Consider the following 14,023-nt stretch of genomic DNA (forward strand, 5'->3'; position numbering starts at 1 on the left):
GCAGGGCTCTGGGTTCAGATTTCTCAAAAGCATTAGGACTAGGTTTCAAAACTGATCCTCGCAGTGAGCTGCAGCGGGAAGTATCATCAGAAACTGGGCAAGCTGGCACGGTTCAGCCTGTCCTCGAAAAAAAGGAAGGCAAAACGTACACTTCTGAGGCAACAGGGTTTTTTCAGTAAAGGCTTTCTTTAGATGTTTACTTTAGCTTTGTCTCGGCATCAGTTGGAATACAGCGCTTCTTCCAGTCGTTCACTTTTGCCTGGAATGTCTAGTCTAAATCATTTGTTTGCTTTTTTAGCACATTATACTGTTTATTTCAATAAGCTTTCTTTATCAAGTATAGTAATTCTGCCCTGGTTTTAATTATAATCTCCTAAAAAGATTCAGTAATTTACTGCCAAGTAAACTCTCAATTCCCTAATAATTCATGAGATATTTTCCCATCATTTAAGAGGATCTTTATGTCCCGATCATGTAGGGAAGGAAAATGGTGATCAGGCTCAGAGTTTATTATTAAAATACTAGTTTTCTGTTAATAATTAACGAAATCCTTTCTAAATTAGAAACATATGATATGATTTCACCTGTAACCTACTGAAGATGGTCCAGGTGGTTCTATTATTTTTCTCTTCTTTTCTAGATATTTACAGTGGCCTAGAGTATAAATGTATTCTAACCAGTCTCATTTGTTGTCTTCTTTTCCAAATAAGGGCATATTTTCTCTGCTTGTTTTTATTTGAATATCGTTACTGGGTGGGTGGTTTGACAGCCAGCTGGGACTTGTTCTCAAGTGAGCCCCAGAATGGGAATCTTTTACTTTGCTCAGTAGACACATCTCTTTCTTACCCTGAGCATGACCGATGAAGTAAAATCTCCCCTCTTGCTGATGATGCCATCATAAATGTGATTTCTTTCTTTGTTAACAAATTAATACATTTTGCTTTTAGAGAGGGTCAAAAAGTCACTGCCAACATGGGGTTTGATAAGGCTTCTGGGTAAATTAGGGCACATACTCAATTAGATAACTGTAATACATGTTTAGCATAGAATTGTGGCATCATAGAATGGATTGGGTTGGAGGGGACTTTGAAGATCATCTTGTTCAACCCCCTGCCATAGGCAGGGACACCTTCCACTAGCCCAGGTTGCTCAAAGCCCTGTCCAATCTGGCCTTGAACACTGTCAGCGATGGGGCATCCACAGCTTCTCTGGGCAACCTGTGCCAGTGCCTCACCACCCTCATAGTAAAGAACTTCATTTAATGTTTAATCAATCTCTTTCAGGGTAAAACCATTACCCCATGTCCTATTACTACACTCCCTGATGAAGACTCCCTCTCGTGTTTTCTTTAGGCCCCTTAAAATACTGGAAGGCCACAAAAAGGTTTGCCCCAGAGCCTTCTCTTCTCTAAGTTCAACAACCCCAACTCTCTCAGCCTCTCTTCATAGGGGAGGTGCTCCAGCCCTCTGATCATCTTTGTGGCCCTCCCCTGGACTTGCTCCGAAAGGCCCAAGTCCTTCTTATGACGGGGGCCCCAAATCTGAATGCAGTACTCCGGGTGGGTTCTGATAGCGGAATAGAGGGGCAGAATAGACTCACCACTCAGCATTGACTCAGGTGCAAGTCCTTGCACTTGTCTTTGTTGAACTTCATGAGGTTCACATGGGCCCCGCTCTCCATATTATTACATAGTGAATTAAATGTCTATAAATGCTTTTGACATGCTTCAATTAAGATATTTTACACGATCTTTAGACGTTAATCTTCCACGAACAGAAGGCTTGTACTCTGCCTTAAGCAAGATTTAGCATCTACCTTTAAAAAGTAGCTTGCCTGGGAAGATGCCGCGAAGCCTCTGTACATTTCCTTACTACTTTTGCACATGCTGGCGTAGAAACCAGCTGGTTGTACTGAAACTTGGATTAATTTGAAGTGTGAGAAATGGAGCTTAACACAAATGCAGGTAGGGACTGCAGTTACTTCTTAACCGGGTGTGTGCGGAGGTGTAGAAAGGTGGTTGTAAACCAGCGAAGGCATTAAGTGAATCCTGAGGACATGGGGAAGAACCTGTATCCATACTGAAGTCAATCATTAAAGTAAGGTATAATGAGAAATGGATAAAAGAGGGAAAATTATATGGGGCCGTACTGAAAATATTCCAAGTTGCCAACCCTAATTAGTGTTTGTGAAATCCCTGACTGTTGCCATGGCAATAAATGTGATACTACAGATGCAGCATTCTGACTTCTTCAGAGGATCAAGTGAAGTTGGAAAGCAGCAAATGCCTGTGTAAACATCAATATCGTCAATTAATTAGGAAACACAGCAAGATAAATAATAAGACCCCATGAAAGGTAAATTAATTTCTGTTTTCTATCTACTACATTTGAAATTTCGCCCAATATCAAGCCATCTCTGTAATTCGCTTTCATTCTACAGTAGTGCTTAATCACAGATCACAGTGGAAGTTATTGTGGAGAGAGTTTTTAGTGCGTTAGTTATCAGGTTAAAGACTTGGGGTTATTTGAGATATTTCAGCTGCTTAAAATGTCACTTTTCTTGATTGTTTATTTATTTGAGACAAAATTTCACCTAAACAAGCCCAGACTTCTCTGCTTTTTCAAGAAAAATTGATAAACAATCTAAAATTGAGCAGATCATCTTGAGTGCCAACACACAGCATGTACAGGACAACGAGATGGTCAGGCCCAGTGAGCATGGGTTTATGAAACGCAGATCCTGTTTGACCTGTACTTATATGACAAGGTGACCCACTTAGTAGCTAATGGAAAAGCTGTAGATGTTGTTTACCTGGACCTTAGTAAAGCCTTTGACACAGTTTCTCACAATGTTTCCCTGGAGAAACTGGCTGCTCATGGCTTGGACAGGGGCACTGTTCACTGGGTAAAACACTGGCTGGGTGGTCGGGCCCAAAGAGTGGTGGTGAATGGAGCTAAATCCAGTTGGTGGCCAATCACAAGTGGTGTTCCACAGGGCTTGGTACTGGAACCAGTTTTGTTCGTTATATTATATATTCTGTTCATCATATCTTCATTGGTGATCTGGACGGGGGAACTGAGAGCACCCTCAGCAGATTTGCAGATGACACCAAGTTGGCTGGGAGTGTTGATGTGCTTGAGGGGAGGAAGGCTTCACAGACGGATCTGGCCAGGCTGGATCCATGGACTGTGGCCAGTTGTATGAGGTTCAACATGGCTCAGTCCTGGGTTCTGCACTTGGACCACAACAGCCCCATGCAATGCTACAGGCTTGGGGGAGAGTGGCTGGAAAGCTGCTTTGTGGAAAAAGACCTGGGAGTGCTGATTGATGGCTGCTGAACATAAGCCAGCTTGTGCCCAGGCAGCCAAGAAGGCCAACAGCATCCTGGCCCGTATCAGCAGTAGTGTGGCAGCAGGGTCAGGGCAGTGATCATCCTCCTGTACTGAGCACTGGTGAGGCTGCACCTCAAATCCTGTGTTCAGTTCTGGGCCTCTCAGTACAAGAGAAACACTGAGATGCTGGAGCAAGTTGAACAAAGAGCAACAAAGTTGGTGAAGGGCCAGGAGCACAAGTCTGATGAGGAACGGCTGAGAGAACCGGGGGTGCTTAGTCTTTAGAAAAAGAGGCTCGGGGGGACGTTATTGCTCTCTACAACTGCCTGAAAGGACGTTATGGTGAGGTGTGGGTTGGTCTCTTTTCCCAAGTAACAAGTGATAGGATGAGAGGAAATGGCCTCAAGCTGCATCAGGGGAGGTTTAGATTGGATATTAGGAAAAATTTCTTCACTGAAAGGGTAGTCAAAGCATACGAACAGGCTCCCCAGGGAAGTGGTGGAGTCACCATCCCTAAAGATATTTAAAAGACATATAGATGTGGCATTTAGGGACATAGTTTAGTGGTGGAGCTGGCAGTGCTAGGTTAGCAGGTAGACTTGATGATCTTACAGGTCTCTTCCAGACTAAATGATTCGTGATTCTATGAGAATATTAAACAATAGGGGAAAATTGCATTTATTTTCCTGTGGTCTTCTCTCTTGTATGACTTCAGAATACTGTACTTGACAGGAAGTAGTTCCATTATACACACATAAGTATCTTGTCACATACATAATACCTTTATACGTAATACCTATTTACAGTTGTAATCCCCTTCTCTTTAAAGAAAGTCCTTGCTTTCATGAGTTTAGGTCAGAATCATAGAATCATAGAATAGTTAGGGTTGGAAAGGACCTTAAGATCATCTAGTTCCAACCCCCCTGCCATGGGCAGGGACACCTCACACTAAACCATGTCACCCAAGGCTCTGTCCAACCCAGCCTTGAACACCGCCAGAGATGGAGCATTTACCATCTTGATGTCACGCAACTTTCACAGCCATGTCACAACTTCATGTATTCAAACTTCTTCTGTAACCAAATGCAGCCAGAACTTTCCATATTATGGATATACAAGTAAAGGCATTTAATGTTAACAAAGAAAGCAGAGGAAAAGAAAAAGAAAGTGTTTCCATATGGTAAACAAGCTTCTTTTTCTTTTATTTGACAAATCATTGTATTGGTAATTCTCACAAACATAGGTCTGGAATACAGTTCTCAAATATGTCACCTGCTGCTAAGAATTTGACTAATTGACTCCACATTTGCTCAATTACTGCATCAATAGTTTGTCACTGTTAAAAGTTAATCTTTTTTACTTATTAGTAATTATTGTTTGATCTGTATGTCACAATATTCCTAATGGTCGCTTTCATTCATTTCATAAAGAACAGCTAAATATCTCTTTTGTAAATCCTGCATCACAGCTTAGTTCCAAACATATGACTGACCAGGATTTTGAATAGTCTCATGGATGATTTATATATAAAGAACAAACAAGATCAGTTTGAATACATGGGTTAGTTTGAAATTTTCAATGCTTTTATTGTTATTCCATTACATTTGATACAGTGGCAGCATAAACTACCCAGGGAAAGCAAAGGAAAACAAAATAAGAGCATTCACTGGACACTAGCTCAGTAAACAAAAACTTGTACCCCTAACTCTGAGACTGAAATGCTGCATGCCCTTGGGCATGGCACTCTACTCCCTTCATTCCTGTATTGCTCCTCTTTATTTTTCTTTTGTCTATTTGGACTGGAGCTTCTCCCGGGTGGGTGGGTCCTGGGGGTGCTAGTTAGGGTAGCTAGCAAAATGGGGTCCTGATCTCTGTTGTGGCCTCTAGGTGTTGCTATAATACAAATAATTAATCAAAAGACATGTTTCATAGTGTCCATAGAGGGAGTTGCCAATTTTTGTCAGAGCCATGCTTAATTTTACACAATTAAACCTCTCTCTCCATTCTCTCTGCAACTGAACTGAAATGTTAGCTTTGCGTATTGGACAAATGAACCTGAATGTGAGAGCAGGGAAGATGTAGGAAAAGATTTGACTCACCTCTAGTTAAATTTGCTCAGTTTAGGGTGTCTTGGTGCCAGCCTCTCATCCAAGGATGGTGCTACTAGAAGAACACACTATTGTACTCCTAACTCAGCCCAACCTCCCACTGTCAGAATCCATCATCAGACATCACATCCCTTTGCAAGGATTCTGCCACTGATGTGGTTTAAGAGTATAAGTACAAAAGGCACACGTAAGGACACAAGAGCAGATGATCTAGAACAGGACGAAGTCCTCTTCTCATGCCTAAGAACACAATTTTTGGCCCCTGAAGTAACTGCAAGTTAAGATACTTGTGACTTTAGTGAGGATAAGCTTTGTCTTGTAGGGTGAATAGTCAGAACCTGGTGCAGGTTAGTTACAAGATCTGCATATTTTGCCGAACAGGGGACTATTATGCAAAACTCATCGCCATGATCTTTAACAATATTAAGATTCATAGTTTAATTTTAAAAATAAGGCATAGAAAAAAAAGACCAAAAAATAATTTGGAAGGGTTTGAGCAACCTTTTGTTTTGTCGCATTTCCAAAGAAGGAGCTTGCCGATCCTGCAGCCCACCCACAGCACATCATTTGATGTAATCTCCAGCTGAGCAGCTCCTGCAGAACAGCTCTTGCGGAGGTATGTCATAGCTGTCAGTGCTTGTGGCCATACTCAGAACAGTGGCAGATGCCTCTCAAAACTGCATTTGTTGAAAAAGCATTTGTAGCCAAACAGTTTTGTGTGGCAGGGGATAGGCGATCCCTACTGCAAAGCAAAGACACAGTAAGGAAAGCAATTGGATGCACATTTAAAGAGAACGATGCAGGTGCCTGCTGAAGTGTTGCCTTACCAGGATTTATTGACACAAAGGGGGAAAAGATGGGATTAGAGCTTTGTCCTCTTTCTAGCCAGACATGCTATGGCACCACAGGCCCTATAGCCATCCCCTCCCTCCCTTGTGGCCATCATCATCTGTGAGTTAATTACAATCCCTTCCTGGCAGGCAGGAGAAGCACAGTGAGGGGCAGGTAGCCTCTCTGCTCTGGTCCGTGTGTAGCTCAACCTCTGGGACAACCATGGCCCAGCTCTCAGTATCTAATAGAGACTGCATAACCAGATACTGCAGAGTCTTATTGTATTTGTATAAAAGCTGCTTTAATCAAAAGACTAGCCATTAAATTGCCAGTGTTCTTAAGCATGCTTCACCAATTTTTCCACTTTCAAGACTCAAGTAGACAATTTTTTTTAATGTTTTATAAATGATAAAAAATTCACATCAGATGTTAACAGAATTAAGCATACTTATTCAACACACATGGGGCCTCTGAAAAAACGTTATTCAATTTAATAATTTTAATTTACATTGTATATGTACAAGAGCATTTCTTTCAACCCACAGGTTAACACCACAAAAAAAAAAAAAAAAAAAAAAAAAAAAAACACAAAAAAGAAGAAGAAAAAAAAGAAAAAAGGGAAAGAAAAAAGTACTGCGGTCAGCGGAGTGAAGAAACTCTTGAAACACTGTTGTTTGAAATAAAAGCAAGGCACTCTCCCTTAACACCTGATATATTCCTGAATTCTGCCTAGACAAAGGCATGTTCACACTGAGAGAGCTCTAAGAAAAGAAGTAGATTTAGTCTGCATTAACTCTTTCTTTTAGCACTGTGACCTGTCGCTGGTTGTACTCTAGGATGAGTCTGTGTATTGAAGTGGACATGAAGGACAATTCCACGGATGACATGACTTGGGAGAGTATCACAGTTAAGACTATCTATGGAAGACTGGAGGACACCGGCTACGTGAAGTCTCACACGGGGCTCTGGACCTGCTACTTCCCACTCACATCCCACTTAATAAATAAACCTTGCTCAACAAAAAAGCAGTTTTACTGTACTATGCTGATTTGCCTGAAAATTCTTCGTAAAAGGGCCCACTCGCAAGTAGCGCCTGCGAGCCCTCCTATGGCTGGTGCTCAGCACCCGGCAGGGTTTGTCCCTAGATAAAAGTCGTTTCTCAAGGGACCTTGTGTCTTACACAAGGAGACAAAAGTAAACATACTTTTGGATTTTGCGTGGGTATGTTTTTGTATGCGCACATGTGTGTGAGTGTGTTCATATATATTTGTATATATATATTTAGTATATACAAAAGCAAATTCAGTCAAAATATATTTGTCTTGCTGGTCAGGCTTGTTACAGCAACCTACAAGAAACATTAGCTTCTCTGATATTTAATTATGCTATTATGTTTGCACATAAGCTTAAAAGTCAATACAAAAAGCAATACTTTTCCAAATATTATCTGCAGGTAAACCGGAAATATTAACTATAGTGATTAGAAGTCTGTTTCCCTATTGACACTACTATAAATCTTGATATAAGAATAATTTTTTCATAAAAGCACATCCAAACATAGTAAGTGATAAAATACCAGATTACTATTTGAAAACCATACAGTGACTCGATATCTGGGTTATCCTTTGCAGCAATTAGGCAATTCATTTGGCATCTGTTTGATTGTATAATTTAATTTTCCATATAAACAGCATAGTTTAAAAAAAGACAAAAGCTAGAATGTTTAAAGCTAACAAAAGATACAGTGACATCAGGTTGACATTCAAAAATTTCCTTAGCAAAATGACCAACAAAATTTCGACTTAATACAGTGCATATAAAGTTTTTTAGAACTAAACTTTTTAAATAGTATTTGAATTTAGCAAAACATGAGCAAGATTTTAATATCAAAGTGCTAAACAGTACTGCCTTAGAAGTCACTGCAAATAAACTGTAAAATAACTCTGCTTGTGATTGGACAGATATTTTATATACAAATGGTTAATAAAAAGACGCGCACACACACACGCACACAAATATAGGTATATACATATATATATATACACATTATATATATGTATATAGTTTTCCAACTGGTGTATCTGAGTCAGTGTGAACACCCCATTTAGTTATCATGTGTAACAGGGCTCCCATGAGCTGGCAGTCATTGCAATAAATACAGGCAAAGCCATTACAATATACCATGCATACAAACATTTATACAAATAAAGACACTATGCAACAAATTATTTCATATTAATATGGCATCAACAGTATAAACATACAAAAAGGAGTACGAACACGGAATGTTTAAACGCAGCCCACTATATCCTTCCTAGCACTTACATTCATACTATTTTACAAGACTTGCTTGTTCTTGAAAACCATCTTCTGTCTGTTTACTAACTAGTCACTTGTGTTAGAAGTCTAAAACTGAACTATCCCTGATGCTGACCCTGTATGCTCCAATCACTACTTACTCGGATTTCCTTAGCTGAGGAACAACTGAGCCACAATTGCTCCCGTGTCTTCCACATACATTTGTCAATAAGTCACGCTACATGGAATCAAGTTTGGAAAACTCTGTCAGGTAAGTTAGTGCATGTAAATTTTCTCACTTGATTTCTTCCGTTTGTTTTGATAGTAAAATAAATTAGTTAATAAACGAGACTTAGTAAGACAGCACTTTAAAAAATTGCACTTGAACATGGGAGCTAACAGCCATTGTCATTTTGCTATATTTGATTTGTATGAAATGTTCAATTGAATGTACTTTGCTAAAAAAAGTGAATTTTTGTTTCGATTGTGCTGATGTATGTGCCCTTGATGCAGGAAGTATGCTAAAGGTATTCTCACAAAACACATACTACCCTGGCAAACAACTAGTCGCTGTTCTTGTTTTCAAATACAGCTTCTACAATTACTCCTCATACACCATGAGGTGTTAAACAACAGATTTAAAACAGTCATGTTAACCTTTTACTGCTGCTGGGATAGCATTGTCCAAAAGTGCCATATTAGCCATTTAAAAAACCCAAATCACACAAAAGAAAACAAAGAACACAACCCCAAAACAGTAAGCCAGTAAGTTTCAGGCCTCAGGTTGTAAGGACAAAGCGCCAGAAAAGACCTCATTTTAGACTCGGAGCTGCTTTTCTGTTAAGTGAGGGCAGAAATGTTAGCTGTAAGTCACGATCTGTTTGCCTGCTCTGGTGGGCATTTGCCTTTCCAGAGGGTGGTTAGACTCAGAAGGGTAAGGTGTCCAGAAACAGCCTGTCGATAATGGAAGGAGCTGGCACCAAATCTTCCAGTTTCAGGTAAAAGATGCGCTGCAGTCCCAGTGTGCAGAGAGAACGCAAGTCAGCCAGAACACCCAGTACCTTCGGCTCTGCGGACTCAAGCGGTTGTCCTTTGTTTTGGCAACTGAAAGTTAAGTGATCTTTCAAACTGCTTGTGATCTTGTTGCATAGCTCTTCCACTTTCTTTGGTTCTTTTAATCCATGCCGTTCTACAAAGACAGAGGAGAAAACACATCAGCATCCCTACCAAAAATCGAGAGAACTCATTTTCTTTGGTGTAACCCAAATCTATACTATAGTACTCAAAGCAAAAAGTGCTTTGAAAGTATAATATTTCTCAGAACAGTTGGGGTTATGTGATGTTCGTTAATCTTTCTGTCACATGAAATAAGACATTGCAAGTGCCATTTTCTCTTTAGCTGCTAAAATAGATGGCAGAGATGCTCAAATACAATTTAAATTCTAGTACAAGCAGTCCAAGCATCCTGTGTATCTTGCATTATTTTCATGATATGAGACAGAATTAATCGGGTGATTTTCCAGCAAAACTATCACAGGAGGTGTTTTGGAGATTTCCGTGCTTCCCCACCAGTTGTGAATGCTCAATAACTATGGCAACCATTATTTATTCAGTGAATTCAAGTGGCGATCGATATCCTCAGCCAGCTCCATCAGTGCCCAGCCTAGAATTCCACCAGGAATTTGCAGACACTCTTATAAGAAACTAAAGGCACCTTACCACCCTTTGTTATTTTGATCAGGCATTGCTTTTTAGTTTATTCATCTTTAAAAGGTCTAAGATAAAAGAAGCCTGGAAGTTAACTATTTTGTTTTGAGTGAGCAATTCCTAAAGAGAAAAGGCTGCTGTATTATCTGTCACAAAACACAAAAATCAGCATTCCTGAAAGGAAAGGTAGCTGGGTACCTTTTTAAAGCACCAATTTAAAATACTACAACGGTTCTTTAAGCATATGTAGAATGAATCAGATTTGTGCTTCATTGAAAGCGGGCCCTTTACTGGTACAGAGGGACAGAATTCTGTGGTGTTTGCTATCCAGATTTAGTAGATAAATCAATATAACATTTCAGGCCAATAATCTCAATTAATTTGTGATGCTTTGATTTGACTTAGACTTTGAAATTCACAGTTAAGTAGGAACTGGCTTCATAACAAAGTCATAATAATTTACATATGAAATAAAATTATACCAGATAGGGCTGTCAAAGAAAATGCAGGTTAAATCAATTTTAATCAACTTAATGTATAAAAACAGTGACAGCAGCAGATGAGGAGTAATTGTGGCAGTTCTCGTGTTTGATGTATTTGAAGTTATCTGCTGGCCCTGGCTGTCTCCCCAGTCCCTGGCAGCCACGGGCCCTCTAGTGCCGAGTGCCCCCAAATCTTGTTCCTCTACTCCAGGAGAAGCAAGCAATAGATATTTCCTCTATCCATTCTCTAATGAACAGTGAAAAGAGTCCAGTTTCCTTTACTTCCAGAAGCTGTTTCCTTTAATTCCAGAAGCAGGCACACAGTGGTGCCTTGCCCAGATGTGTATATAAACTCCTCACTGGCTCCCCTTACTACCTGCTTTAGCGAGATGTCTGTGACAAACCAATAAAACAGATGGGGTTCAATGAAGGCAGTCAGAAATGTGAAGGTCTGCTTTTCCACTGATATTCACCCATTTTACACTTATTTCAACTTTATTTACTTAGGCAAAGCTCGCTCCTGAAGAATACTGGTTTGGGATCAGAATCAGAGACGTGCAGACATGTACATCTCCGGCCAGAAGCTCTATCATTTAAGTACCATCAATCTGCCCTGTTCCTTCAGAGCAGTACTCATCCAAGCAGTAACATCTGCTTCAGACATCTTTTTCACCTTGCAGGAGCTAAAACCACTAGGTATTCTAAGTGCCTTGTTTACATTAAAACATGAGGAGTCAATGAATATTTAAAGCCTTTCCAGTAAATGGTGTGTAGTGTAATCATGTAAGCCTTAACTATACAGGTCACTGAGAGTAAATACTTAGGCAGATTCCGCCATTAAAAATCTTGGCAAATAAATGTTTTATACAGGTTTGAAAAGCTGTAGGGTTTGGGTTTTTTCTCTCAACCACTAGCCTACTGAGAGAATCTGCAGGACATTAAATTAATCTTGCAGTCTTTGAACAGTTCCCATCTTTTAATCTGTTTTGAGGTTGTTTCCTGGCTGTGTAAATGAAGATATCTTTATAGGTCTAGGGAGCTGAAATACTAGAATGGATCCAAAAATCTGACTATGAATTAGCAGAGCACATTTTCAAACCAATGCCTCAGTAGTTATATACTTTGCTGCAGAGTATGGAAAATTATCCCTGCCTCCAGAGCGTACAGAAACACTGTTAACATTTCCAGCCGGAGCTACACAGTCTTTGTCTCACACTGACAAGTTCAGAAGGTTTCATGAACAAGCCGTGTCTTTGGTGGCTAGCCATGAAACATGCCAATGCAAAACACAGCATGTGCAAAGATCATATTATTATGATCTTTATGATCTTGATTAAAGTAGCCGTACTTTACATAACAAAATTCAGAATTAGGAGATACTCCATCCTTAAGCCTCTCTCTGGTTCTACAATATTAAAGAAGTCTCTGAAAACCCAAACTGTTCCCTCCTGCATGAGTCGCCGTGCAATGGCCTTTGCTACTTGCAAATCTCTACAAAGGATATTCCTTATGACTGGAATGGTCTCGGGGGTTTCCAGTCTCCCACCCCTAGGGCATCCCTCACGGACCTGTAGAAAGTCAAAGCCATCTATGCGGAAGCCCTTCAACTACTAAAGGGCACTGCATGCTTTGGCACTGTTAACGCAGTCTCTGGTGTTAGTATCCAACAAGTTTCTGGGGAATGTACTTGTGTAAGAAAGTTCCTCTCTTCGGTAGACCTGGGGAGTCCTGGGTCTAATTTACTCAAAGATTTAAATTTAATGGGGCTCAAATAGCAGGAAGCACATTTTCTCACCTCTTCCACACAGCCAGTTCCGTTTGCACAAAGAAAACCCCACAGTCTACTTAACCTTACTCAACTCAAGGGAGCAGTATGAGGCACCTGTGGTAAGTGTGCAATGATGCTGAAGCTGATGGCCTCTAATCATTCTCCTTCTTCCACAGGATGTTCATATCCACACAGGAGTGATAAGGCCAAGATTTATCCCAAGGACAGCTAGTCAAAATGGATAGATTTTTCTCTAACTGATGGAGGTAGTGGGTAAATATTATTGTATTTAGACTTTCTTACAATGATAATTAAAAAGGCACGGGTAAAGTGAATATAGGATTTCTCAGCCTTGTGTTTTAGGATAACATTGATTTTTTCAAGAAAAATGGTGATTTATGGCAAAGATGCTCTCCATAAGCCTGTCAAAATGATTCATCAGGAGCCTTGCCTCTAAAGCTCTGCAAGCTTAGCAGCTCATCCTGGCAAACTGAATACAGCAAGTTTTTTACACCTTTTTCTCTTTCCCAGGAACCGAAATGCAGTTCTGTGCTATAATTACGCTGATCAGCAAAAACTTGATAGGAAGAAAGCAAAAGAGCAGGAAAACCCCTCTCCAGCTGTGCTACTCCTTTTTTTCCCTAATCTCTGACACAGGGCAGATTATGCAAGGCTGGGCAGACAGAGTGCTACCTTTATAAGAAACACCTCTCAAAGAGCAGAAGTATTTCAAAGACCTTGAGTACCTCAAAGAGCCTCTGTGCTCTTTGTCAGAGTGGGTCAGTTTTAACCTTAAGTCATTCTGGGATGTCAGCCAGATCAGAAACGCAACAGATTTACGCTGCAGACTTAAAATAGGCATCTTGATTGTCTCAGTTTCAATACAGGTATCTGATTTTCTCTTCCCTCTTCACAATCCTCTTCCTCTTCTATAACTCACACACAAGGCTCAGTTGCCTTTCTGGTTGTCTCATGCACACTCTGTTACACAGCAAGATTGCAACTCATCAGATCCAGCAGTCTCCTTTCCTGCTGCAATCTGGCCCATGTTCATCCTGCATCACTCTCAGGCACTTCACAAGGGTGCCGTAGCTGGGAGCGCAGACTTCTTGAGCTCCTCCTAACATCAGTGGAAGGCTGGGCACTTTTAGAAGATGATTACAATTTTAAGTGGATGAATAATCTTCTGGAAGTGCCCTGTGTCAGCTGTGCAAGGTACTTAAAAGTCAGATGAGCTGAATGACCACACAGGACACCATTAGATTGCTCCCTCCTTGAAGAAAACCACAGCGTAACACAGAGGATGCTGGTTGCTGTAGAAGGAAAGAGTTCTTGCCTCGGCAAAAGGGTGGGAGTGGAGAAGGAGGAGTGAGTGCTTCACTTTGGTGCTGACAGTATTTCCCTCAGCAAAGTGGCAGGGGAAAGCAGACAATGCAATCTGGAGGGTGGTTTGGGGTTTTTTTTATATCTGGCTCTCCTACACTCCTCCAGTCTGCC

The 14,023-nt window shown here is 40.5% G+C and overlaps 1 protein-coding gene across 2 annotated transcripts in view; it reads right to left on the reverse strand.

Annotated features, from left to right (window-relative positions):
- Nucleotides 1-6,380: 6,380 nt before the first annotated feature.
- NR4A3 (nuclear receptor subfamily 4 group A member 3) overlaps nucleotides 6,381-14,023 on the reverse strand; it is a 30,402-nt gene continuing 22,759 nt past the window's right edge. For both annotated transcript variants that reach the window (XM_080609807.1, XM_080609806.1), the window contains exon 7: nucleotides 6,381-9,758. In XM_080609807.1, coding sequence (XP_080465933.1) covers nucleotides 9,496-9,758 — 263 coding nt within the window. In that variant the 3' untranslated portion in view covers nucleotides 6,381-9,495. The remainder of the gene's footprint in view (nucleotides 9,759-14,023) is intronic.

This window comes from Psittacula echo (assembly GCF_963264785.1).
Source record: "Psittacula echo genome assembly, chromosome: 2".
In the NCBI taxonomy this organism is placed as follows: Eukaryota; Metazoa; Chordata; class Aves; order Psittaciformes; family Psittacidae; genus Psittacula; species Psittacula echo.